The sequence below is a fragment of the Suncus etruscus genome, chromosome 9, assembly GCF_024139225.1.
Source record: "Suncus etruscus isolate mSunEtr1 chromosome 9, mSunEtr1.pri.cur, whole genome shotgun sequence".
NCBI classification, from domain to species: Eukaryota; Metazoa; Chordata; class Mammalia; order Eulipotyphla; family Soricidae; genus Suncus; species Suncus etruscus.
In genome coordinates this window covers 15,423,804-15,447,827 of record NC_064856.1, presented here as the reverse complement: position 1 = coordinate 15,447,827, position 24,024 = coordinate 15,423,804, and the positions used below count along the sequence as shown (strand labels likewise).

Below are 24,024 nucleotides of genomic sequence, written 5' to 3'. Positions count from 1 at the left end.
TCCCCAGGCCCAGAGGTCCTGTGGGCTCTGAAGCATCTCAGATCCCCCCCCCCCCCCACTCCCAGGCCCATTCTTTTTTGGTCCACACCCGATGATGCTCAGGGGTTACTGCTGGCTATGCGCTCAGAAATCTCTCTTGGCTTGGGGGACTGTATGGGACTCCGGGGATCTAACCGAGGTCTGTCCTGGATCAGCCACGTGCAAGGTAAATGCCCTACCGCTGTACTATCGCGACGGCCCACCAGGCCCACATTCTGTGTTCTGCCCAGGAGCATGTGGACTGCAACCCCTAGGGGGCAGCAAGGACCCTGGGGTGTGGGAACTGACTGGTCCCAGGGCCCTTCCCCCATCGCGGTTTCCCTGGATGATCCAGGCCTGTGTCCCTTCCACAATGGTCAGAACCTGCCTCACTGCTGTGCTCAGAGTCCAGTCTGCATGACCCAGGAGTTTCTAGGCCGGCTCAGTGAGCACAAAGTAGTTAAGTCATCTGCCTGGGATCAGCCACTAAGACTCCGAAGGGATTGGAGTGTGGGGAGCCTAGCTCCTCAGTGTCCATCCCTTCTGTATCTGTTGGTCTTTCCTGCTCCAGAGCTCCAGAGCCTGAGATGTTTTGGATTGAAACAATCACAGGGTCCTTGAGTGACAGACTGGCCAAGTATGTTGGGGGTCAGGAGACATGGGAAACTCTTAGGCATCGTCTTGGCATGAGTCATAGCCTGATCCATTGTGACCCGGAAGTCAGAGTCATGGACATTTCTCTAACCGGTTCCTCCCCACAGCCCTGAGATCTCAGCCCGGTCCCTGCTTGGCTGATGAGGATACTGTGGGCCAGCGACCGGAAGTGACGTGACCACCACCAGCCAAGGGCCAGTTGGGCCTTTATCTGGGCTCTCTGCTCTGTAGGTGTTGGTGACCCCAGGTGAGGCGCTGGGAGGGGGAGCCAATCAGGGGGTGGCAACGAGCCAGTGGGGTGCTGAGGATGGGAGAAGCCCAGGCTGAGGAGAGGCAGGCTGGAGGCTTTGTGGGTATCAGTTTGGTGATGTCCCATCTTTGACTAAGAAACCTCACATCTCCTCACCTCATCTGCTGTTTGAGCGCCTGCTATATGCTGCTACTTGGCCACATGGATGAATAAGTGTCACGTACAGTGGGTGTTTGCTTGTTTGGGGGCCACACCTGGCAGTGTTCAAGGCTTATTCCTGTCTCTGCACTCAGGAATCACTCCTGGAGATGCTCAGCAGGGCATTTGGGGTGCTGGGATGGAACCCTGGTGGGTCATATGTCAGCAAGCTCCCTGCCCGCTGTCCTCTCACTTTGGCCCCCACAATGTTTTTATGGGATGGCACACTATTGGAGGGGCTTGGATTTCTCAAAGAGGGGACTATGTGTTTTGGGGTTTTCTTTTTTTGTTTGTTTGTTTTTGTTTTTTGGGCCACACTCGGTGGTGTTCAGGGGTTACTCCTGGCTCTGCTCAGAAATCACTCCTGGCTGGCACAGGGGACCATATGAGATGCCGGGATTCAAATCACCATTGGTCCTGGGTCAGCCGCTTGCAAGTTAAATAACCTACTCCTGTGCGATCTCTCCAGTCCCAAGAAGGGGACTTTGGAGATAGGAGTTGAACAGTGGCTGGGCAGGGATGAGCACTTCCAGCTCCTCTTCTCTGAGCTCTTTTGCCTCAGTTGCACCTTTTCACCTCAGTCCAACAACCCCTTCTCTACTCAGGTAGAGTTGACACAGAAGTTGGCCCTGGCATAGGGCAGGAAAGACGAGCTGGGGCAGTTGGCTTCCGATGTTGGGGCATTTCTCCTGAGTTTGCCCCTGTCTTCCTGTCCCCTTTATGTATGTGGGGCCTCCACTAAGCGGCTCTCTCATCTAAATTGGCTCCAATATTTCTCCGGGCTTCAGTTTCTCCTTCTATGAAGGCCCCACGCCCGCACCCCACTCCTGGACCAGTTGGCCTGCTCCTCAACCTCTCTTTCACTTCAGGGTCCTCTCTCGTCCACAGCCAGGACCATGGGCAGCAACAAGAGCAAGCCCAAGGAGGCCAGCCAGCGGCGCCGCAGCCTGGAGCCCACCGAGAATGCCCACGGACCGGGCAGCGCCTTCCCCGCCACACAGACCCCCTGCAAGCCTTCCGCCGACAGCCACCGCGGCCCCAATGCCACCTTCACCCCGGCAGCTGCTGAGCCCAAGCTATTTGGGGGCTTCAACTCTTCGGACACCGTCACCTCCCCACAGAGGGCAGGGCCTCTGGCTGGTCAGTGGATTGGGGTGCAGGGATGGGGGTTGCCTCTGGGCAGATCATGGCAGATTTGGGGAAGGCCTGTGTTTTGGCCCCTCTCCTAGCTACTCTTCCCATCACTAGAGGGGACACTTCCACAGTCCCACATGCTTTTGCCTTTTTTTTTTGTTTTGTTTTGTTTTTGGGCCACACCTGGCGGTGCTCAGGCGTTACTCCTGGCTGTCTGCTCAGAAATAGCTCCTGGCAGGCACGGGGGACCATATGGGACACCGGGATTTGAACCAACCACCTTAAGTCCTGGATCAGCTGCTTGCAAGGCAAATGCTGCTGTGCTATCTCTCTGGGCCCATGCTTTTGCCTTTGGGGCTGAGTCAGATACAGTGTCCAGAGGGATCTAGATGCCAGCTAGACCAATAAGACAGCAAGGAGGGCACTTGCTTCCATCACTGGCACTTTATTTGATCCCCTGAACACTGCCAGCAGTGATCTCTGAGCACAGAGCTAGGTGTAGTTTCTGAGCATCTCTAGTTGCAACCACAAAAATAAAATAAAATAAAATAAAAAAGCAACCCCCAAACAAAGGGGTCTAAAGGTGTAGGACTGAGGCAAAGAGAGGGGCTGTAAGTCAGAGGCAGTGTGAGATCGCGTGTGAGTGTGGGCTTGGCTCCAGCCTGCTCCAAAGTGGGTCAGCACCCCATGGGGACAAGCTGTGGGAGGGAGGATGGCTCAGCCCTGAGATGTGCCCCTGCGCCCTCTGCTGGCTTTCCAGGGCAGGGCAGCCGTAGGCCTCCACTGCCTGCGTCCAGCTGTACATCTGTTACTAACATGCATGTGTGATACACTCAGATGGGTCACGCATGTAGGGACTCACTTAGTCACCCGTGTGAAAACACATGCTACACATATGTAGTGGGAGAGACTATCTTGTCCATTGAGAGACTGAGGGAACATGGACTGTACCCAGGGAAGCATTTGTGCTCGCTCACAGAGGATCTTGTACCCCCAACTGACTCACAGCACACAACTACACACAAACACACAGACACACACACACATCCCACATGGGGAACACATGGAATCAACAGCCACTGATTCAGACACACTAGCCACACACAGACCCGATAGCCACTCATAGTGATACAGTCACACACACAAATCCAACGCTCACTCATACTGACATAGTCACACAAAGAGACCTGACACCCGCTCATACAGACACAGTCACACATGCAGATCTGAAACCTGTTCAAACAGACACACACACGTAGACTCAACATCCGCTCATACAGACATTCACACATACAGACCCAATACCCGCTCTTCTCACAGTAACATATGCACAGACCTGATAACTGCCCACATTGACACAGTCACACACAGACCTGACACCCGCTTATACAGACACACAGTTACACAGACACATAGTCACGCAAACAGGCCTGACACAGTCACACACAGGTGGACTCACATCATCAGTGTGGCTGACCGTCCACCCACACCCCTGTGGTGCTCCCACTACTCTGACACCCTGTCTCTGCAGGGGGTGTGACTACCTTCGTGGCACTCTATGACTACGAGTCCAGAACAGAGACTGACCTGTCCTTCAAGAAAGGAGAGCGGCTCCAGATTGTCAACAACACGTGAGTGTCCCTGTCCCACCCTGCCTAGGCTCGCTTGGAGTCCCAGCTACAGAACTGCCCAGACCCACTCGGGGTCTAAGTCTCCCTCCTAGAAGTCGGGCTGGCAGAAGTGTTGTTCAGAGACACCCAGGGCCAGCACTGTCTTGGAGCAACAGGCATGGTGAGGCAGAAGGAGGCAGCAGTCTTGGGGGCCCCTAGGTTCATAATTAATCCAAAACACAGGGCCCCAGACAGGGCCAGAACCTAGGGGACAATAAGCGAGTCCATGGAGGTGGGAGGGCCAAGGGAACCCCATGTAAGTGAAATGGTGCAAACAGAGTTGGGGGCGTGTTGACCACCCTACTGGGCATCTGCTTCTCTCAGGGATCCAGCTTTGGGCTGGGACAGTGGAGATGAAGGAGGGAGAAGGTGGGGTTCCACCCAGTGGAACCAGTCCTTCCCTTTCCTTGCACAAGTAAAAGGGGGATGGGGGAAAAAGATGTCCAGGCGAATCACAGAATGTGGGCTATAGGCTTGCTTCGGGTTGGGGGTATAGGAAACCTCACGATGGGGATGTAGGGTTCATCCTATGGGAGCCATCTGCAGAAAGAGGGCTCCATCCCTGCTTCTTCCTCCCTGTCCGGGGGCCCCCCATTCCTGGGCTGTGCTTGCTCACTCCGACCCTCTCAGCTTCTCCTTCTCTCTGCTTCCCTCTCGCTGCCTTAGGAGGAAAGTGGATGTCAGGTGTGTACATGCAGGGGCCGGGGGACTGTCTGCATGAGCTTCCATTGCCCCTGCTATGGCTCTCCTGTCCCCACCAGCCCCTGACCTCACCTTGGGCTGAAATGGGGGTGGGGTGGCTCATCAACCTCATCATGTCACCCCATCACGCCTCCTTGCCATCCACTTGCCAAAGCCGCCCCTCCTTTTTCTCCCTCACCTCATCAGTCCTGCATGTGACTTACCTGCTGGCCGGGAGGCCTGGGTGCAGCAGGCAAAAAGTGGGGCCAGGCTGAGGCTAGGCCCTTCTCTGAAATGCCTGCCTCCACAGTGACGATACAGGGACTAGGGGGCTGAGTGTCCCAGAAGCTCAACAGGGATCCAAGAGCACGGCCAAGGAACAGGCAGGTGGCAGTGTGGGCAAGAAGGGTGTGGAGGCCTTCAGAGTTCTGGAAGTTCTGTGGGCCAGGGATATGGCTCAGTGGTACTTCATTGAGTATGTGTGAGGCCCTGGGTTCACTCCCCAGCACTAAAAGAAGATTCTGGAGCTCAGGGTAGAGGCAGCCCCTGAGCAGCCTCAAAGGCTTGTCTCAGAGGTTGGCTGTCCCCCACCCCTCCCTTTTCAAGCCTGTCATGCCTGATCATGCCCTGCATCTCTGTAGCTACTACTGCTCAAGTGCCCTTCCCCATTTCTGTCCAGCCAACTCTTCTTCATCCCTCAGCACCTGCCTGGGTTTGGCCTTCTTGCTGCCAGGTGCTGTGCTGGCCTCATATTCTCCTGTTTACCCTGCCACAGTCCTGCTAGTTCTTTTTTTTTTTGGTTTTTGGGTCATACCTGGCAGCGCTCCAGGGTTACTCCTGGCTCTGCTCAGAAATCGCTGCTGGCAGGCTCGGGGGACCATATGGGATGCCGGGATTCAAACCACCATCCTGCATGCAAAGCAAATGCCTCACCTCCATGCTATCTCTCCGGCCCAGTCCTGCCAGTTCTGTCAAGGGCAGGGTAGGTCCCTTTGCAAAAGAGGAAACTGAGGCTCAGAGACAGGAAGGTCTTTGCCCAAGGTCACACAGCACCAAGTACTGAAGCCGGGATTGGAACTGGGACAGCAGGCACAGTGAGGCTCTCTCCAGCTCCAGGTTCTTCCCCCTTTCTGCCACTGGGCATTTGCCGAATTCTGGAGCCACCCTTTCTCCTAGGGTTTGGGGAAGAATGGGGGGGTTGGTGATGAGCTGCCCCCGCTCCCCTTCTCGCCTTGCGTCTGAACTGCCCCATGGCAAACACCCCAAGACGCACTGCTTTATCCCTCCCTGCTCCCCACCAACCTAGGAAGTAGTAATTCATTAACTCCATTGGACACAAACAGATCCAGAGTGGTGGAAGGAATTTCTTAAGGTCTCTTGGCCTGCAGAGGCCAAACTGGGTGGAGGCCTGAGTGGGTGGGGGTGCAGAGGGGAAGGTGGGGGTGGTGAGAGAAAGTCCATGTGGGTGGGGGAACTATGACTTTGAGGTGTGGGGAGGTGGGGGTCGCCCCTGGCAGTGGTCTCCTCAGCAGACCAAGAAGGAGTCTCAGCTTCAGCCATCATGTGGCAGGAGGGATGGTTCTGCAAAACGCACATTCCCCCTACCTTCCATGAGGGCCAGAGACTGGGGGCAGGGCCTGGGGAGTGTCCTCCACACATCACCCCCCTCAGCTGCTGGTGGGCACAGAGCAGGAGCGCAGTAGAAGGGGGCACTCAGTTCTGTATTTGGTCTCGCCAGTGCCTGCCTTGCTCAGGATCTCAGCAGTCCTGGGCCCTGACCCCTGACTCGGGCCCGCCCTTACTCCCTGTATGGGGGGGGCAGATATTGGGGGAACAGTTCACTGGTGTGGACCCTGTGGTCCCACATGGCAGCAGGCCTAGATGCCCTGTGTGCTCCAAAGGGGCACACAGATCTGAGATCTGCGACTCCCATCCAGGGAGGAGTTGGGGACCCTTGGAGCCTCCTTCTGAGATACCTTTTCTGGCCCTGAAGATTTCTCTGGTGGGTGCTGCCTGGCGCAGGATACCCCTGACGCATTCCTGCTGGACCTGGCACCCCAGGCCCTCCCTTCCTCTCTTTGGAACACTTGCTCCTCGGAGCCACCCACTCCGGCTTGCAGGTAGCCTTGCGGGCTTCTCTTGCCAGTCCTGGCAACTTCAGTGAGTTAAACAGAAATACCCAACACCCCCTCCCCAAACTTCCCAGGCCTTCAAAGCACATGCCAGCCTGGCTGGTGCAAGGATCCAGGTCTGATAATGGAAATTCAGGGCTCAGAGAGGTGAGGCCAGTTTCCTGGGCCCACAGAGCTAGGATGTGACTGTAGCTCCTGGGTTCCCAATGGGGAGTGCTCTCTCTAGGAGGCCTCGGAGGGATCCTGTGGGAATGTGCACATTTGCCTGCCTGCCGCCCTCCCTGCTCAGTGCCCACTGCTGAGCCCCAGACCTGGGCTGGTGAGTGGGGTCGGAGGTCTGCTGCAGAGGGCCAGGCCTGCTACTTCTGGGGCTTGCACACTTGACTGTTGCTCACACACTTAGTTGTGGTGCTTGCACACTTGATTGTGGTACTAACATACTTGATTAGGAATCTTACACACTTGGCTGTGGTACCAGGGATCTATCTTGTTACCTCACCCAGGCATGGCTCCACCATGAGCCACATCCCCGGGGCCTGGCTCTCTGACACCCTGGGATGACTGCTTTTCTCTGCTCAGCCCACCTTACCACACAGAGCACCCTCAGGCCTGGTCCTGTGCCCTCCATTGTCAGGGGGCTGCTTGAGGGTCCCCACTGTGAGACATAGGACCCAGAGGGGTGAAGGTCACACACCCAGTGAAGATGGTGTAATTCCAGACGCATACATGTGCTGAAGGGTGCTCAGCTGTGCTGGCACCACATAGTCTCAGGGTAGGGGCTCAAATCCTGGCTGCCGGGGTTCTGCTTGGCCAATCTGTGCACCCCCAGAGACAGACTTGCAGACCGTCTTGGTCAATCTTTTTGGTTTTGTAGCTCTGACCCAAACCTGGCTGGACCCTTACCCCCCTCCATTTAACCTCAGGTATCCCAGTGGCACCCTGCCCCACTCTCTGAGGGAGACTGCAGGGGTACAGGAGACCTGCTATGTCTGGCTGGGGTCTCACTCCTTTCCTTGCCCGAGAGTTGCCACATGGCCTATGGCCAATCACCACCCCACCTTGCTGTGCCTGTTTCCCCTGGTGAAACGGGGCTGTGCAGAGGTACTGTTCCTTGCCTGCTTTATTGTTACTAAGTATATTTGGGTGAAACTCTGTCCCTCTCTGAGCCTCAGTTTTCCCATCATAAAAGAATGTACTGGGTCCTTCCAATCTGGGAGCTGGGCCTGAGATAACGCGGAACCTCAGATTCCTCTGGGGATAAGGGAGTGCAGGGTGACCTGAGGGTCCCATACTAGTACCCCTGGTGCTGGAGCTTCCAGGCTCCCAAGAGCTGCTTCCCTTGCACTGTGTCTTATCACCTCCCTTGAGGGACACCGGTTCAGCCCCAGCTCAGCTGCATGCAAGGCACCACCCCTTCCCGCCTGAGCCTGGCCCCTCTGCTTAGCTCTCTTCAGAGTGAGCCAGCGGTACAGGTCAGAGGTCACTACACAGAGAGGCAGGCCTGCTCTGGGCGGGCTGAGGTTCAAGAGCAGTGGCTCGAACTTTGCACTCCACAGTGACCTTGGGTAGAGGCCTCGTCTCTCTGGCCTCAGCCTGCCTCCTGTCTGCCTAGCAAGAATGGGAGGGGGCTGGGCCCAAACCCTCGCACCCCTTCCCTCAGGCTCCCTCCACCCCCAGGGCCTCCCATGGCTGTCCCCTCACCCCAACCCACCATTGGCCGCTTTGGCTGCGAGGCCCCAGCCTGGCTCCCCTGCTGCCCGCACTCTCTGCTCTCTCTTACCTCCCCCATCTCTGCCTCTTCCTTCCTGGTGGGCTCCCGCTTTCTCCTCCCTCCTCTGTGTCTCGGGACCCCCGCTCCAGCCAGACCTGGTTCACATTCAGATGGCTGCAAAGGTACTTCCACACCCCTCTTCCCTACTCCCTGAAGGCCCCGGGGATCCCCTGTGTGTGGGGCTTCCCCTCGTCTCCTCTGCCCACTTGCTGTACCCTGTACCCCAACCTCCTTCCGTCACAGGGCAGTGAGTGTAGCCACCCGAGCATTGAGCTTTGGGATACGCCCCCTTAGCCCCTCCAACCTGGCTCACTGTGTTGACTTTGGGCAAGCCCTGTCCCCTCTGGCCTCAGTTTCCCCTGTTGGTGGGCAAGCAGTGAGGGGAAAGAAGAGCCCTTTCTGTGTGGCCTGGGATTTAGGACTTAGCGAGGTCCTAAATTTAGGTGCCCAGTGAGGGCTGCTCTACTTGACAGAGTTGGTGCTCGGATCAGCATTGGTACCAGACCCCATATGGGATCTCTCCCCTGTGTCCTCACCTGCACCAAGACTTCATTGCCAGCTCTGGAGTAGGGGCTCTCTCCTGTTGCACTGTGTTTGCATCCTGGGATGAGGGCCCCCTCACTCCAGACCCGCTCTGTGCTTCAGGAACGGCTGTGCCCATGGGAAGGGGCGGGATGGACTCGCTCACCTCAGCCAAGGCTCTTCCCCGACCCAGGACCCAGCCTGTGGGGGTCACCTTTAGCCAAGGAGTGCCTGGGCCAGGGAGAGGACTGGAGCAGGGCCCTGCACCCCACGCCTCATGCGGCCTTGGGGGGCAGGGGCCCTGTGCACCAGCGACAAAGGCAGGAGATGCCCCCACTGACGGCCCCTCTCCTTTGCTCCCCGGCTCAGAGAGGGGGACTGGTGGCTGGCCCACTCGCTCAGCACCGGGCAGACCGGCTACATCCCCAGCAACTACGTGGCACCCTCTGACTCCATCCAGGCTGAAGAGTGAGTATTGGCCTGGGCCCTCAGCCCCTGAGAGGGGATGGAGGTGGGTTGATGTGGGTGGGCGTGCGACTCAGGGAACCCTCAACGCCCCTCATCCCTACTTTCGCCCTAGATGGTACTTTGGCAAGATCACCAGACGGGAGTCAGAGAGGTTGTTGCTCAACTCGGAGAACCCCAGAGGTACTTTCCTGGTTCGTGAAAGTGAGACCACGAAAGGTATGAGCACTTCTGCTGGTCCTGGGGTGGAGACATAGGCACATCTGCTGGGCTCTTTGAGCTGGGCATTACAGAGTAAACAGAGTTTGGTTGATGGAGCTGGGAAAAGCTTTTCCAGTGGTCAGAATGGCTGAGTCAAAAGGGAGAAGAACTCAGTCTTCTCAGGCATCCACCAGGGCAGTCCCTTGGGCCTCAGTTTTCCCAGAGTGGACATAGGCTCTAAGACACACACACTCCCCCCTCCCGCCCCCCCCCCACTCTCACACAAGGTTTGTTCCCCCAGGGAGTGCAAATAGGGGCTGCTGGTTTCTCTCTCCAGGGCCTTCTAGGGCCCCTCTGGATGCTAGGCCTTAGGGGTTCCTGGGCTCTGTTTTTTCTCTCTCCCTTCCCCCATTCCTTCAGCCCTGTCACCATGGCAACGCTCCTTCCTGTGGGCCCCCTGCCTGTGGTGTTAGGGGAAGGGAGGGGGTGGGGAGGAAGGTGGTCATCTGGATGCTGGATGCTAGTGAGGGGCTTTGTCTTTGTGCCGGGAATCCGGGAGTGCAGCACATGGCCTCGAGACTCGTGTGTGGTGTGTGTGTGTGTGTGTGTGTGTGTGCGTGTGTGTGCGTGTGTGTGTGCGTGTGGTGTGTATGTAGATTGTGTGTGTGTGTAGACTGAATTGTGTGGTGTGTGTGTGTGTGTGTGTGTGTGTGTGTGTGTGTGTGTGTGTGTGGTTTCCTGCTCAGAGCCCTACCAGCCTCCCCTTTCCCATTACATTGCAGCTCTGTCTGGGGGTCCTCACCCCTTTCCCCTAGGTGGACTTTCCAGACAGTCCCTAGGCCAGGGCTACTAGCTCAGAAAGGTCTTCTGAGGCCTCGGCTCTTCTGCCCTGTCTCTGGGATGCAGCCTGGTCCCCTGATGTCACCACAGGCTTCTCGGGTCCACTCAGGCTTGCAGCCAGGCGTGTGAGCCAGGAGGAAGCTTTGCAGCCAGAAGCTTTTCTAGGCTCAAGGCAAGTGGGGGACTCGCAGGCTGGCCCTGCTTGCCCTCAGCGCTCCAACCACATGCAGCCCTGTACCCTGCCCTCATCCCAGCGTCTTCAAGAAGGGGTGCTCAGGCCCAGAGAGGGATGTCAGGCTGGGTATACCTGGTCATTAGGGGCCGTTTCCTGGCTCTCGCAGGCAGGCCGTGGGTCATGTATGTGCTCTCTGGACCTTCCTTGTAGTCCCAGGAGTCCCCCAACATTCAAGAGAAAGAAAAGGAGGTCCCAGTGGGCAAGTGATGTGTCTGGGTGCTGCATGGGGGTGCATGCAGGGTTCTGGCCAGAGCCCGCTCTGTGTACCCCTCTTACTTGGCTGGGCCTCAGTGGTTGGGTGCTTAAAAGCTAGAGCTCCCTCCCATGGCACTGGGGGCTCCAGGAGCCTGTGATTCATGGTCACCTCTTAACTGGCCCCATAGGCGCCTACTGCTTGTCTGTGTCCGACTTCGACAATGCCAAGGGCCTCAACGTGAAGCACTATAAGATACGTAAACTGGACAGTGGCGGCTTCTACATCACCTCCCGCACCCAGTTCAGCAGCCTGCAGCAGCTGGTGGCCTACTACTCCAGTGAGTGCCAGCGAGCGTGGTCTCCCCATCCTCCCTTCTCCCCCTATACCACAGCACCCTGCGGTGCTTCCCCTAAGATACCTGCTCCTGCGCCTGAGCTTTGAGCCTGGGGCCATTTCCTCCAGGCCACCTTTCAGAACATCCTCCTGCCTGCCTGCCTGCTCTCTTGCATGGTCAGCACTGCAGCCTTCTATGTGTCCCAGGGGTCCATCAGGTCTTTCCCTCAGCCCCACCCAAGACTAGGAGAGCTCTCATTTTGTTTTGGCTTTGATTTTGGGCCATACCTAGTGGCACTCAGGAGTTATTTCTGGCTCTGTGCTCAGAAATCACTCCTGGCAGGCTCGGGGAACCATGTGGGATGCTGGGGATTGAACCAGGGTCTGCCACATGCAAGACAAATACCCTACCTTTTGTGCTATCACTCCGGCCCCTAACTAGGAGCTCTTGGACGACCCTGTAATGGTCTCCTGAAGTCCTCAATGAGTGGTTGATTCAGTGGGCCACTGCTTGGGGGGGCCAAGTATGCACACACAGGCTGGGCACCTACCCTGGGAGCTCCTGTGTATCTCCAAAGCCCAGCACATTACACCATGTAGTGTGCACCCTATCCGGGTGCACCCCTGAGCCCCGACTCCCTGCCTCCCCAGAACATGCTGACGGCTTGTGCCACCGACTCACCACCGTGTGCCCCACGTCCAAGCCACAGACACAAGGCCTGGCCAAGGACGCCTGGGAGATCCCCCGGGAGTCGCTGCGGCTGGAAGTCAAACTGGGCCAGGGTTGCTTCGGAGAGGTGTGGATGGGTAAGCCTGACCCCACCGGCCCACCGGCCCACCCAGCTCTCCCGTCCTCTCCACCTCCCAGCCTCACCCTCACATCTGCATGGCCTGCATTCCATTCCTCTCCTGGGCCTCTGTGGACCTCAGTTCCTGTTTTCCCCAGATCTGCTGGGCTGCATATGTGACTCCCTGCCTACCAGATGTGTGATCTGCTTCAAGGCTACCCATGGAATCCCAGATGGGGCTGTGGGCTTGAGACGCCCCAGCTCCAGGTGGGGGGTGATGGAAGTGCACAGTCTGGCTTATGCTGGGCTCACAGGACTGTCCTAGGAGACGAGGTCCTTTCTGCAAGCAGTTTTCTGCCAGAACAGGAGCCAGGGCAGGTGGTAGGGGTCTGTGACCTAGATTCTCGTCAGAGCATGCTGGGGAAGGGGGCTCTCAGAGCGGTAGAGGAGGGAGGCAGCTGAGAGGGTCTAGCGTTTCAGTCGAGGGGAGAAAGCAGTTGCCAGGAGAAAGCACTTCTCGGCATGGAGGAGTGAGAACTTGAGCAAAGCCTGGACTCTGCACTGGGCCTGACAAATGCACTCCTGGCTCAGTGTGTGGCAGGCATGGAGGGGGACTCAGTCCCCCACAACTATCCAGGGTGGGCCTGAGGTTGAGCTCCCAGCCTCGGATTGAGGTCCTGAGGCCCCAGTGTGGAAGCTTCTTGAATGAATTTCTTACCATTGACTCCAGGGCTGCAGTCCCTGAGTACTTCTAGCCTTGGGGCAGGCAGCTTCGCCCTTGTTTCAACCTCAACTGCACAGCTCAGCCTGAGGGCACCCCAGATTAGAAAATGGGGGCTCAGAGTGGATGCCTTGCCCCTGTGGCTCATGGCTGGGAAGGGCAAAGTGGCACCCCTTATTAGCCTATCAGTCAGACCTGCTTCCCTGCATCTCTTTGGGGTATATGATGGCCCCCCCAGGAACCCTGTTCTGAGACCAACTCCGCTTGCCCCTGTGGAGGGGCCCTTCACAATTGTCTTGGGCACATACTGGAGGCGTTTCAAGTCCCCGGAAGGGCCCGAGGAGGAGGCTGTCCTGTTAAAGAAGGGGTCACTGAGGCTCAGCCAGGGCTGGGCCTTGACCAGGCAGGTCTGTGGCTTGGGAGGCCCAAGTGGGACCTGCTATTCAGGGGGGCAGATCTGGGTCCGCTTGAGACGGGAAATGGCTTAGCAGAGGGCCTACACCAGCTAGCAACACTCTCTGCACCCAGGAACGTGGAATGGCACAACCCGGGTGGCCATCAAGACCCTGAAGCCGGGCACTATGTCCCCGGAGGCCTTCTTGCAGGAAGCGCAGGTCATGAAGAAGCTGCGGCACGAGAAGCTGGTACAGTTGTATGCGGTGGTGTCCGAGGAGCCCATCTACATTGTCACCGAGTACATGAGCAAAGGTGGGCACCGGCCACCAGGGGGCGATCTCAACACCAGGCTCAGATTGCTGTGTGTGTGTGTGTGTGTCCACCGTGTGTGTGTCCACCGTGTGTGTGTGTGTGTGTGTGTCCACCCTCTGACCCCCACTTCAGCCCTAGAATGATCATCAGTTTTTAAATTTTTTTGCCATTGGTGATTATGCTTGGCAGTGTTCAGGGCACCATATGTGGTGCCAGAATTTGAACCAGGGTCCGTGTTAATGTAAAAGGCAAGTGCCTTATCTCTTGTACTATCTCTTGGACTGAAGAATTTTTTTATCTTGGTTTTATTTTCTGTTTTGGGACCACTCCCCACTGCGCTGACTCCTGGCTCTGTGCTCAGGGATCACCCAAGGAAGAGGTTGAGGGTGAATATGGAGAGCCAGGTGTGGAGGGCAAGTAAGTGCTTTACATGCGGTACCATCTCTCCTACTCCAAGAAGGTTCATCTCTTAATGGTGGGATAGATGGAATAGAACCATCTCCTCATGCAAATGGGGAGACCCAGAAGCCGCCTCATGGAAGTTTTGCTTGTGAATTGAAATAGCTTTGGTCTGTAGTTAGTTTGATCCAGGTGTGCAGACTCATACCAACATGGGGATGACTTAGGCACGATGTCCATCACCCAAAACTGAGTTTCTCCCATATCACAAAGCCAAGCCCTGCCCTTTCACCTGGCAAACCTTCCTTCTTTCCCAGTAGCCCCGCTTTGTGCCTGTCCTCTAGAGGCTTTGTGTTCATTTCCTTCATCTCTGGCTCCCGTCTATGCCTCTCCCTTCTGATCTCCCCTTAGTATAATGTTGCAAGTGGGAGAATTTTTTTTTTATTTTTGGTTTTTGGGTCACACCCAGCAGCGCTCAGGGGTTACTTCTGGCTCTTAGCTCAGAAATCGCTCCTGGCAGGCTTGGGGGACCATATGAGGGGGACCATATGGGATGCCGGGATTTGAACCACCGCCCTTCTGCACGCAAGGCAAACACCCTACCTCGATGTTATCTCTCTAGCCCCACAAGTGGGAGAATTTTATTTTTTAAGGAGGTATCACATCTGGTGGTGCTTGGGGGCTATTCTGGGTGGTGCTCAGGGAACTGTTATGTAGTGCAGAAGATTGAACCTGAACTGGCCACATGCAAAATGCCTTACCTTGGGGCTGGAGCAATAGCACAGCAGTAGGGCATATGCCTGGCATGCAGCCAACTCTGACAGACCTCAGTTCGACTTCCAGCATTTTTTATGGTTCCATATATCCCCCAGGAGCGATATCTGAGTGCATAGCCAAGAGTAACCCCTGAGCATGGCCAGGTGTGACCCAAAAACCAAAAAAAAAAAAAAAAAAAGCCTTACCTTAACTCTGATATTTTATTTCTCTGACCCCCTTGGATCCTATCTTTCTTTTTTTTGTTGGTTTTGGGGCCACACCCGGTGGTGCTCAGGGGTTACTCCTGGCTGTCTGCTCAGAAATAGCTCCTGGCAGGCACAGGAGACCATATGGGACACCGGGATTCGAACCAACCACCTTAGGTCCTGGATCGGTGCTTGCAAGGCAAACGCCGCTGTGCTATTTCTCCGGGCCCGGATCCCATCTTTCTAAATTGTTTTATAGCTGAGTAGCATTCTACTGTGTACCTGTACTATGTCATTTTTTTTTTTTTTGAGGGGTGGGCACACCCTGCAGTGCTCAGGGCTGACTCCTGGCCCTGTGCTCAGGCCAACTCGGGGGACCAAATGATGTGGAGAATAGAACCTAGGTAAACTATGTACAAGGCAAACATCGTCAGGCTCCACCGCTCTACTGCATCCTCTTTATCCATTCATCTGTTTACAGGTACTTAGGTTGTTCTCAACTTTTGGTTATTTTGAGCAGTGGTAAACACACAGGTACTGGTAACTGCATGTTTGAAATGAGTGAAATGAGTGTTTTCTTATTCTCTGGTCTGCTTTCACTTATTGATGGGGGGGGCATTGTGGGTGGTGTGCAACTTTGGCCAATCTGGCAATAGACTGGCAAGTGCAAGGCAACACCTTAATCTTTGTGCTATCTTCCTGTCTCCATTGATTTGCTTTTTGTTTTTTCTAAGGTGATCTTATCTAAGAGAAAAGAAATGGGGAAAGGCAGGCAGGCTCTGATGATATGAGCAGCGGTTTCCCTAAGCAGGATTCCTTCATTGATTATTTTTTAATTTTATCTTATTGAAACCATTGTGATTTACAAATTCCTTTATAGTTGGGTTTCAGACATACAATAAGTCAAGGTCAATTCCACCATCAGTGTTGACCTCCCTCCACCAGTGTTCCCCAAGGGCATCACATACCACACCTCCTGCCTCCCAGCCTGCCAGTATAACAGGCCCAATTTAAATTTAGATTTAGTTTGAGCATTGATTTATTTTTGAGCATTGATTTATTTATTTATTTTTTTTTTGGTTTTTGGGTCACACCCGACGGTGCTCAGGAGTTACTCCTGGCTGTCTGCTCAGAAATAGCTCCTGGCAGGCACGGGGGACCATATGGGACACCGGGATTCGAACCAACCACCTTTGGTCCTGGATCGGCTGCTTGCAAGGCAAACACCGCTGTGCTATCTCTCTGGGCCCTGATTTATTTTTTAATGTTTTCTCACAGTAAGTTTGGTCTCCCCTACTTTATTGATTTGTTTGTTTGTTTTTTGGGCCACACCCAGCCACACTCAGGGGTTATTCTTGGCTGTGCACTCAGAAATCACTCCTGGCTCAGGGGACCCTATGGAACTGCAGGGATCAAACCCTGATCTGTCCTGGGTTAGCTACGTGCAAGGGAAACGCCTTATCACTGCGCTATCACTCCGGCCCCTACTTCACAGATTTTTAATTTTGTTTTGTTTGGATTGTTGTGGGGTTGTGTGTGTTATGTGGGGATTATGTGTTTGTGGGGATTGTTGTGTTATGTCCAATCACTCCTGCTGGTGATTGGACATAGTAGAGCCACCTGGATAACCTGGTGACGCTTGGGGAGCCATGACTGGGAGGCGGTTGAACCAGGGTTCTTAGTTTGTTTGTTTTTGGGTCACACCTGGCAGAGCTCAGGGGTTCCTTCTGGCTCTACACTCAGAAATCGCTCCTGGCAGGCTCAGGGGACCATATGGGATGCTGGGATTCAAACCACCATCCTTCTGCATGTAAGGCAAATGTCCTACCTCCATGCTATCTCTCTGGCCCTGAACCAGGGTTTCTTCTACTTGAGCCACATCTCTGGCCCTCAGATTGGAATTTTCTAATTTTTTTTAAAGGTTGTTGGAGCCAGAGGGGTGGCGCCTTGTGTGCGCCAGTGTAGGACGGACCTCGGTTTAATCCCCTGGCATCCCATATGGTCCCCCAAGCCAGGAGTGATTTCTGAGCGCATAGCCAGAAGTAATCCCTGGGGGCTGGAGAGATAGCATGGAGGTAAGGCGTTTGCCTTTCATGCAGAAAGTCGGTGGTTCAAATCTCGGCATCCCATACGGTTCCCCAAGCATGCTAGGAGTGATTTCTGAGCGTAGAGCCAGGAGTAATCCCCTGAGCACTGCTGGGTGTGACCCAAAAACCAAAACAAAACAAAACAGAAGTAATCCCTGAGTGTCATTGGGTGTGGCCAAAAAACCAAAAATAAATTAATTAATTAATAGTTAAAAGGTTTGTTATTCTGGAACTGAAAGAGAAACCACATCTTGCACCCCACTCCCATCCTCTCTGCCTAGCCACAGTCCCTGGATTGACTTTAATTTTTAAGTGAATCTTTTTAGTTTTTGATTTTTTGGTTTCTGGGCAACATCTGCCAGTGCTCGGGACTTACTCTTCGCTCTAAGCACGCACAGGGATCACTCCTGGTGGTGTTCAGGGACCACAAGGGATGCTGGAGATTAAACCTGGGTCTCCTGCATGCTAGGCAAGTGCTTTATCTGCTATGCTATCGCTCTAGTCCCTGAAACTTTTTTTTTTTATTTCAGTGTTCATAGTTTAACATAAATATAAAAACATGCTAAGTCCAGTTGAATGCATGTTAAGAAATGAAAGCTCTGGACTGAAGAGATAGTATAGTGGGTATGTTTGATCTTCAGCATTCCATATGGTCCCCGAGCACCACCAGAAATTAATCCTGAGAACAGAGCCCCTGAACATTGCTGGGTTTGACCCCAAAACCAAGAAGAAATAATGAAAATCTCTGTGATTACCTTCCCTTAGTTAAGTCTCCATCTCCCAAGCCCTTGTATCCCTGTATAGCCAGGACCCTCTCGTCCCTGCCCCAGGAGGAGGGCTATGCTTTCTGTCATGGAGCTCCATTTATTCTAGAACTTCTGAGGTGTAGGCTTGGACATGGAGAGGCTCCCCTGGTGCTGACTCCATGGTGGGTTTCTTTGAATGGTGGGGTTCCTAGTCCATTGCTCATAACAGCATTTCTTTGCTCTTCCATGAAGGGAATTTCAGAGGGGTTCGAGCAGTGGGCTGGCAAAAGAATCTATGAAATGAGGGCTGGGTTAAGGTACTTGCCTTGCTTTTTTTGTTTTTTTGTTTTTGTTTTTGTTTTTTGGATCACACCCGGCAGTGCTAAGGGGCTTATCTTGGCTCTGCACTCAGAAATTGCTCCGGCAGGCTCAGGGGACCATATGGGATGCCAGGAATCAAACTCCAGTTTGTCCCAGGTCGGCCGCATGCAAGGCAAATGCCCTACTGCTGTGCTGTCTCTCCCTCTCCAGCCCTTGCCTTCCATTGTTGATGCAGCTGCTTTCTTTCTGCACAGGGAGCTTGCTGGACTTCCTTAAGGGCGAGACGGGCAAGTACCTGCGGCTTCCTCAGCTGGTGGACATGGCTGCACAGGTGAGTCAGTGCCGCCTGCATGCTTGGTTCTCACACACCCACTTGGCAGGTTCTCTTGTCTTGAGCACCCCTTTCAGGAGTCTTGCTGGGATTGTCACACTGCAGTCATTGCTCACCCACTTGTATTGTTAGGTTACTGGCAGCTGCTGGGCAAGGAGGTTGAGGCAGAAGAAAGAGCTCTTGCCTGGGCGGCAAGAGTCACTGATTTGCTGTGGGACCTTGTGCCTCAGAATTCTTTTGGGAAAGAGGCCACTCAACAAACATGCCTTAGTGTGTGCCTGCTATAGGCGGTGCTGAGCAGCCATGCTGTTTCTAGTTCACAATCAGAGGGAGAAGGGAGGGAGAGAGGAGAGATGCAGGGTAGAGAGATGGAGACAAGAGGAAGGAAGAGAGGAGGGGTGACAGGAAGAGAGACAGAGGGAGGAAGGAGGAAGGGGGAGAGAGGAAAGAAGGACTGGGGGAAGGAGGGAAAGAAGAGGGTAGAGGGAGGAGGGAGAGCTGTTCAGCTGACAGATGAGACTAACTCAGTGGGGGGAACCAGCAGCTGGTCTCAGCCATGTGGACCTTCCAGTTCCCTGGATGCATCTGGTCTTGTGGGTCTTATGCTCCCTTTCACCCTTACTTTGCTTCTTCGGGTGCCTGCACTGAACCGGGCGTCCCAGGCACTGGTAGCAGTGCCCCCCAAACCATCTCCCCGCCCTCTACCCCTCATTTCTGCCTCCTCCCGCACGATGCTTTTCCATGTATGGCCAGTGTTTACTGCTAACTGATGCCAGGTTTGGTGCCCATGTGCCAGAGTGGGCATGGGGCCCCCTGAGCCAGGCTCCCTGCCTACCTGTAGATTGCCTCTGGCATGGCGTATGTGGAGCGGATGAACTACGTGCACCGGGACCTCCGTGCCGCCAACATCCTGGTGGGCGAGAACCTCGTGTGCAAAGTAGCCGACTTCGGACTGGCACGGCTCATCGAAGACAATGAGTACACAGCCCGGCAAGGTGGGCTGGCAGGGTCAGGTCACAGCCTGGGAGAGTGGGTGGTGGGGTGTATGGCCCGCAGGGTAAGCAGGCAAGGTACAGGGGGGTTGGTTCACAGCATGGGAAAGAAGGTGGGGCAATGTGTTCTTGGGGGCCCTGTGAGATCCTGCCCTGCTCTGAGTCCCCAGCATGTGGGAGGAGGGGGGGCCTCATTGTCAGAGCTGCCGTGACCTTCAACTACACCCCCTGACCTCTGGCTCCTGCAGGTGCCAAGTTTCCCATCAAGTGGACAGCGCCTGAAGCCGCCCTCTATGGCCGATTCACCATCAAGTCGGATGTGTGGTCATTCGGCATCCTTCTGACTGAGCTCACCACCAAAGGCCGAGTACCCTACCCAGGTGAGTCTGCCCACTGCCCACCTTCCGGATTCATCCCCCATCCTAGGCACTCTCTAGCCTGGGGTCAGAGTCCGAGTGACAATCACATCCCCAGCCTGATCCTGATGGGAAGTCTGTGTCCCTACATTTCTCCCCGGACCTCCCTGCTCACAGCCCACACCGCTCTCCACAGGGATGGTGAACCGGGAAGTGCTGGACCAGGTGGAACGTGGCTACCGCATGCCATGCCCACCCGAGTGCCCCGAGTCCCTGCACGACCTCATGTGCCAGTGCTGGCGGAAGGAGCCAGAGGAACGGCCCACCTTCGAGTACCTGCAGGCCTTCCTGGAGGATTACTTCACGTCCACCGAGCCCCAGTACCAGCCTGGCGAGAACTTATAGGGTGCAGCTGCATGGCCGGACTGACATCTCGGCACCCCCGGGGTCGGTGACCTCTGCCATGGGGCTCGTCACCTGTGCCTGCCACTGAGCCTCTTGGAGGGACATGGAAGGCCCAGGCCTGGGGCAGCCTGTGAGGGTGGGGCCTGAGGCTGACAAGGGGTCGTGACCAGCACCTCTTCAGCCACCTGCCTCCTCCCTGCTGCCCCTTCTGGAGCCCTGAGCCCTGCATCACAGGAAGAACTGCAAAGAAGGGTTGGACAGAGGCATCCCTTCGCCATCGGCCCACTGAGCATGGCTACCCCCATGCTCAGGAGTGGAGAGAGCTCTACCCTGGCTGTCTCCAGAGGTGGGAGGTGCCCTCGTAGTCTACCCCACCGCCTGCCCCATGTCAGCAGGTCTTAAATATCTGTGGGTGGGAATCCTGGGGTTCCAGAGTCTAGACCTGATGATGGTGGGCGGAATGGGAGCCCCCTTATACTCTGTCCTTTCTGGACCCCAGAGATTGTCAGGCTTCAGAAAGTCCTTGTTCATTTATGGCCCATTTATGGCCTAAGAGGTGGGTGGTGTGACTTGTCCAGGGTCCCAGGGTGGGTGGCAGCTTGGGGTTCAGGTTGGATTGGAAGCTGCTGCTCTCTCTGTCTTCCTCAGGAACCCCCATGATGATCCCTGGAGACATTACAAGCCTGGGGGGTGCAGAGAGCCCAGAGCCACCCCTCCAATAGAGCTGTTTATTTGGGGGTCCAGGGAGACATTGCTGATCCCTGACAGAGTGGGAATGAGGGTATCTGGGGAGGGGTCCTACTTTATGCTGAAGGTGTGCATTTTTGGACTGGGGGAGGGTCCAGGCAACCTTGGGGCAAAGTAACCCCCAGCTCCAGGCACATGAGCAGATTCCCGAGACCCAGGTGGTGGGAGGCCCTTGCCCCTTGGGCACCCACTCCTCCCCTCACCATTTGTCCATGTCATTTCCATGCTCTCCTGCTGGCCCCTTCCCATCCCATCCCCAGCTCATGAGTAGAATGGGCTGCCTAGTTCAGGGAGAGGAGAGGATATTGGATTCCCAGGACAGACTTGTGACCCTGGATGACCTCAGCTTCCTCTCTGGACTTGGGGTCTCTGCACCCCCTCTAGTGGATCACAGGCAGCCCAGCCCAGGGGGCAGTGGTGACTCTTTCCATGCTAGCTCTGATGTCCAGGTAGGGAGGGGCGTGTGGTAACCTCACCCCAGGATACCCTGAGCCCATTTCAAAAGGGGCATCGGACAGTTTGTGGGCATTTTGCCAAGTGTCCCCTTGTGCATTAGTGTGTGTATGTGTGTATATGTGTGTGTGCGTGTGTGCACCTTCAATGTGTGTTCATATTTAACATGTAAAACTTCCCTGACTCTGTTCCTAAACACAAATCCTTCACCCTCTGCCCCTATAGCAATAACTGTCCTGCTGCCGGGACTTTCGGGCCAGCCAGGCCCCGCCAATACAGAAGGAGGCCTCGAGTGGTGCCTACAAAATTCCAACTCCTTTCACACGCACTTATTGCCCAAGACTTGTGTCCCTGGCCAGATATGGGCAGGCTGAGTCCAGCACATTCATGAGCCGCCTTCGACTGTCCCAGGCCTTTTGTATAAGGTGTCCAATATTGTCCTTTTGTTTTGTTTGTTTTTTAAATAACAAGTGTTTTATAGATTTCAGATGACTATGCAGAGGCCTCTGAGACTCCTGGCACTGGGCAGGGCCTTGGGGTTCTGTATTTCATGGCCCAGACTTTGGGGGGGGGGTGGTCTAAAGTTGGTTGTAAATACTTTGCATATTGTCTGATTAAACACCAACAGACCTCAGAGTTTGGTCCATGGTTTATGAGCCTCTACTGTGTGCTGGGAAGCTAGAGGGTTGGGCCGTGCGGAGACTAGCTTGTGGGTCTTGCTGGTGGCCAGAGGGTCTCGGCCAGGCGGAGGCTTGAGCTGGGTGGGTGTGGCCACTACTTTGGAACTGGCCCGGTGCACACACATGGGGGACGAGAAGCCAGGTATAAGTCTGGCAGCAGAGACTTACAGCAGATAGAACAGAGGAAGCCAGGCCTTCTAGAGGTGTGCAGGTCAGGACTTGGGCTGGTGGGAGAGGTCCTGAATGAACAGAAAAAGTCCTGGACACTCGGGAGAATAGTCCAGACTCACCTCTTCCATCGGAGGCTCAGAAGGAACTTTGTCTTACATCAGGCCACACACCTGTCACTTCTGGTTGTGATAATACTGTTTAATTAAAAAAATAATTCCACATCATGACACTTCTCAGTTCATTTTTTTATAAGTTAGATGTCACGGAGACGGTGTCTGTGACACCCGGAGACCCCAAACACGTGAGCTTGTGGCATGTGCCCAGTGTCGGTGCTTAGGAATGTGTCTTTTTGTGTTCACTCCATGTCTGTGGGTCTAGTTGCTTCTAGGGAGCTGTGTGATACATAGCTATCGTGCGTGCGTGTGTGTGTGTGTGTGTGTGTGTGTGTGTGTGCGCGTGTGTGTGATACATAACTATCGTGTGTGTGTGTGTGTGTGCGCGTGCATGTGTGTGAGTGTGCCCGTGCCTGGATTTTTGTATGTGGATTTTTGTATTCATAAGGATTGTGAGTGAATTGTGAGGGTTTGGTTGCCCGTGGCTGGGAGGCCTACTATACCCTGCTCAGGTAGTATGAAGCCTTGGATTCCTGGGGTGGAGTGGGGGGGGGGGTTTCATGCAATACTCATGAGTACCACTAATACACACTACATGGGCCTAAATGTATGAGTTTTGGCATATTAGATCTGTTAACAGTTGGTCTGTTGGGGCCAGAGAAATAGCACAATGGTAAGGCGTTTGCCTAGCAAATAGCCGATCCAGGATGGATTGTGGTTCAAATTCCAGTGTCCTATATGGTCCCCCATGCCTGCCAGGAACAATTTCTGAGCACAGAGCCAGGAGTAACCCCTGAGCACCGCTGGGTGTGACCCAACAACAAACAAACAAACAAAACAGTGGGTCTGTTGACTCTGGTTGTACGTGCACAGCACAGAGACATAATGCAGATATGTCATAAGCCCCCTTGCCTGTGAGGTGAGGGCTAGAGCACCGAGGTGGACAGCTGGGTTCCTGTGGTTGAGCAGTGCATGAGTGTGCAGGTAGACCTTTGTAGGCACACAGGATGCCACCCACTCCTTACAAGGTGCACATATGCTAGGAGTGAGAACTGGGGGTCTCCTCCCTGCCTCCAAGGCAGGGACAAAGCTCTCACCTCTGTTTCTTTTTTTTTTTTTTTTTTTTGGTTTTTGGGCCACACCCGGTAACGCTCAGGGGTTACTCCTGGCTATGTGCTCAGAAGTTGCTCCTGGCTTGGGGGACCATATGGGACACCGGGGGATCGAACCGCGGTCCGTCCAAGGCTAGCTCAGGCAAGGCAGGCACCTTACCTTTAGCGCCACCGCCCGGCCCCCTCACCTCTGTTTCTGTCTGTGCCTTTCACTCCCTCTGCGTCCCTTCACACATCTCTACCTTTGCTCCCACAAGTTTTTTACTTCTATTTTCTACTGCAGCTGACCCACACACCCCTCTTGGCCTGTGTGTCTCCGTGTGCTTCTGGTTTTCTGTGTGTGTGTGTGTGTGTGTGTGTGTGTTGCCAGTTTTCCTCTGTCCTTACCCAGACCCAGGCCTACCACCCAACCAGTTCCCACTCTCACTTTTTTAAAAAAAATCAATTTTTCTTTCTCTTTTTTTTAATTAATTGCTTATTTAAAAACCCATGGTTACAAAATTGTTCATTGTTGGGTTTTATTAATAGAATGTACACCTCCCTTCACCCGTGTACCCCTCCTACCACTGATGTTTCTCTCCCACCCCCATTCACTTTTGTGGGTTCCTTCTGCCTTCAAAAATATTTAAAAT

The 24,024-nt window shown here is 54.6% G+C and overlaps 1 protein-coding gene across 3 annotated transcripts; it reads left to right on the top strand.

Moving 5' to 3' along the window:
- Positions 1-783: 783 nt before the first annotated feature.
- SRC (SRC proto-oncogene, non-receptor tyrosine kinase) lies at positions 784-21,249 on the top strand. 3 transcript variants are annotated; one of them, XM_049779225.1, is made up of 14 exons: positions 784-919; positions 2,009-2,260; positions 3,786-3,885; positions 4,591-4,608; positions 8,598-8,630; positions 9,400-9,498; positions 9,611-9,714; positions 11,155-11,304; positions 11,952-12,107; positions 13,338-13,517; positions 18,287-18,363; positions 19,205-19,358; positions 19,604-19,735; positions 19,908-21,249. In XM_049779225.1, exons 2-14 carry the CDS (start codon positions 2,017-2,019, stop codon positions 20,114-20,116), a joined length of 1,656 nt encoding a protein of 551 aa, XP_049635182.1. In that variant the 5' UTR covers positions 784-919; positions 2,009-2,016; the 3' UTR covers positions 20,117-21,249. The 3 variants fall into 3 exon arrangements, with proteins under 3 accessions (XP_049635182.1, XP_049635183.1, XP_049635184.1); XM_049779226.1 differs by lacking the exon at positions 8,598-8,630; XM_049779227.1 differs by lacking the exons at positions 4,591-4,608; positions 8,598-8,630.
- The last annotated feature ends 2,775 nt before the right edge of the window (positions 21,250-24,024 follow it).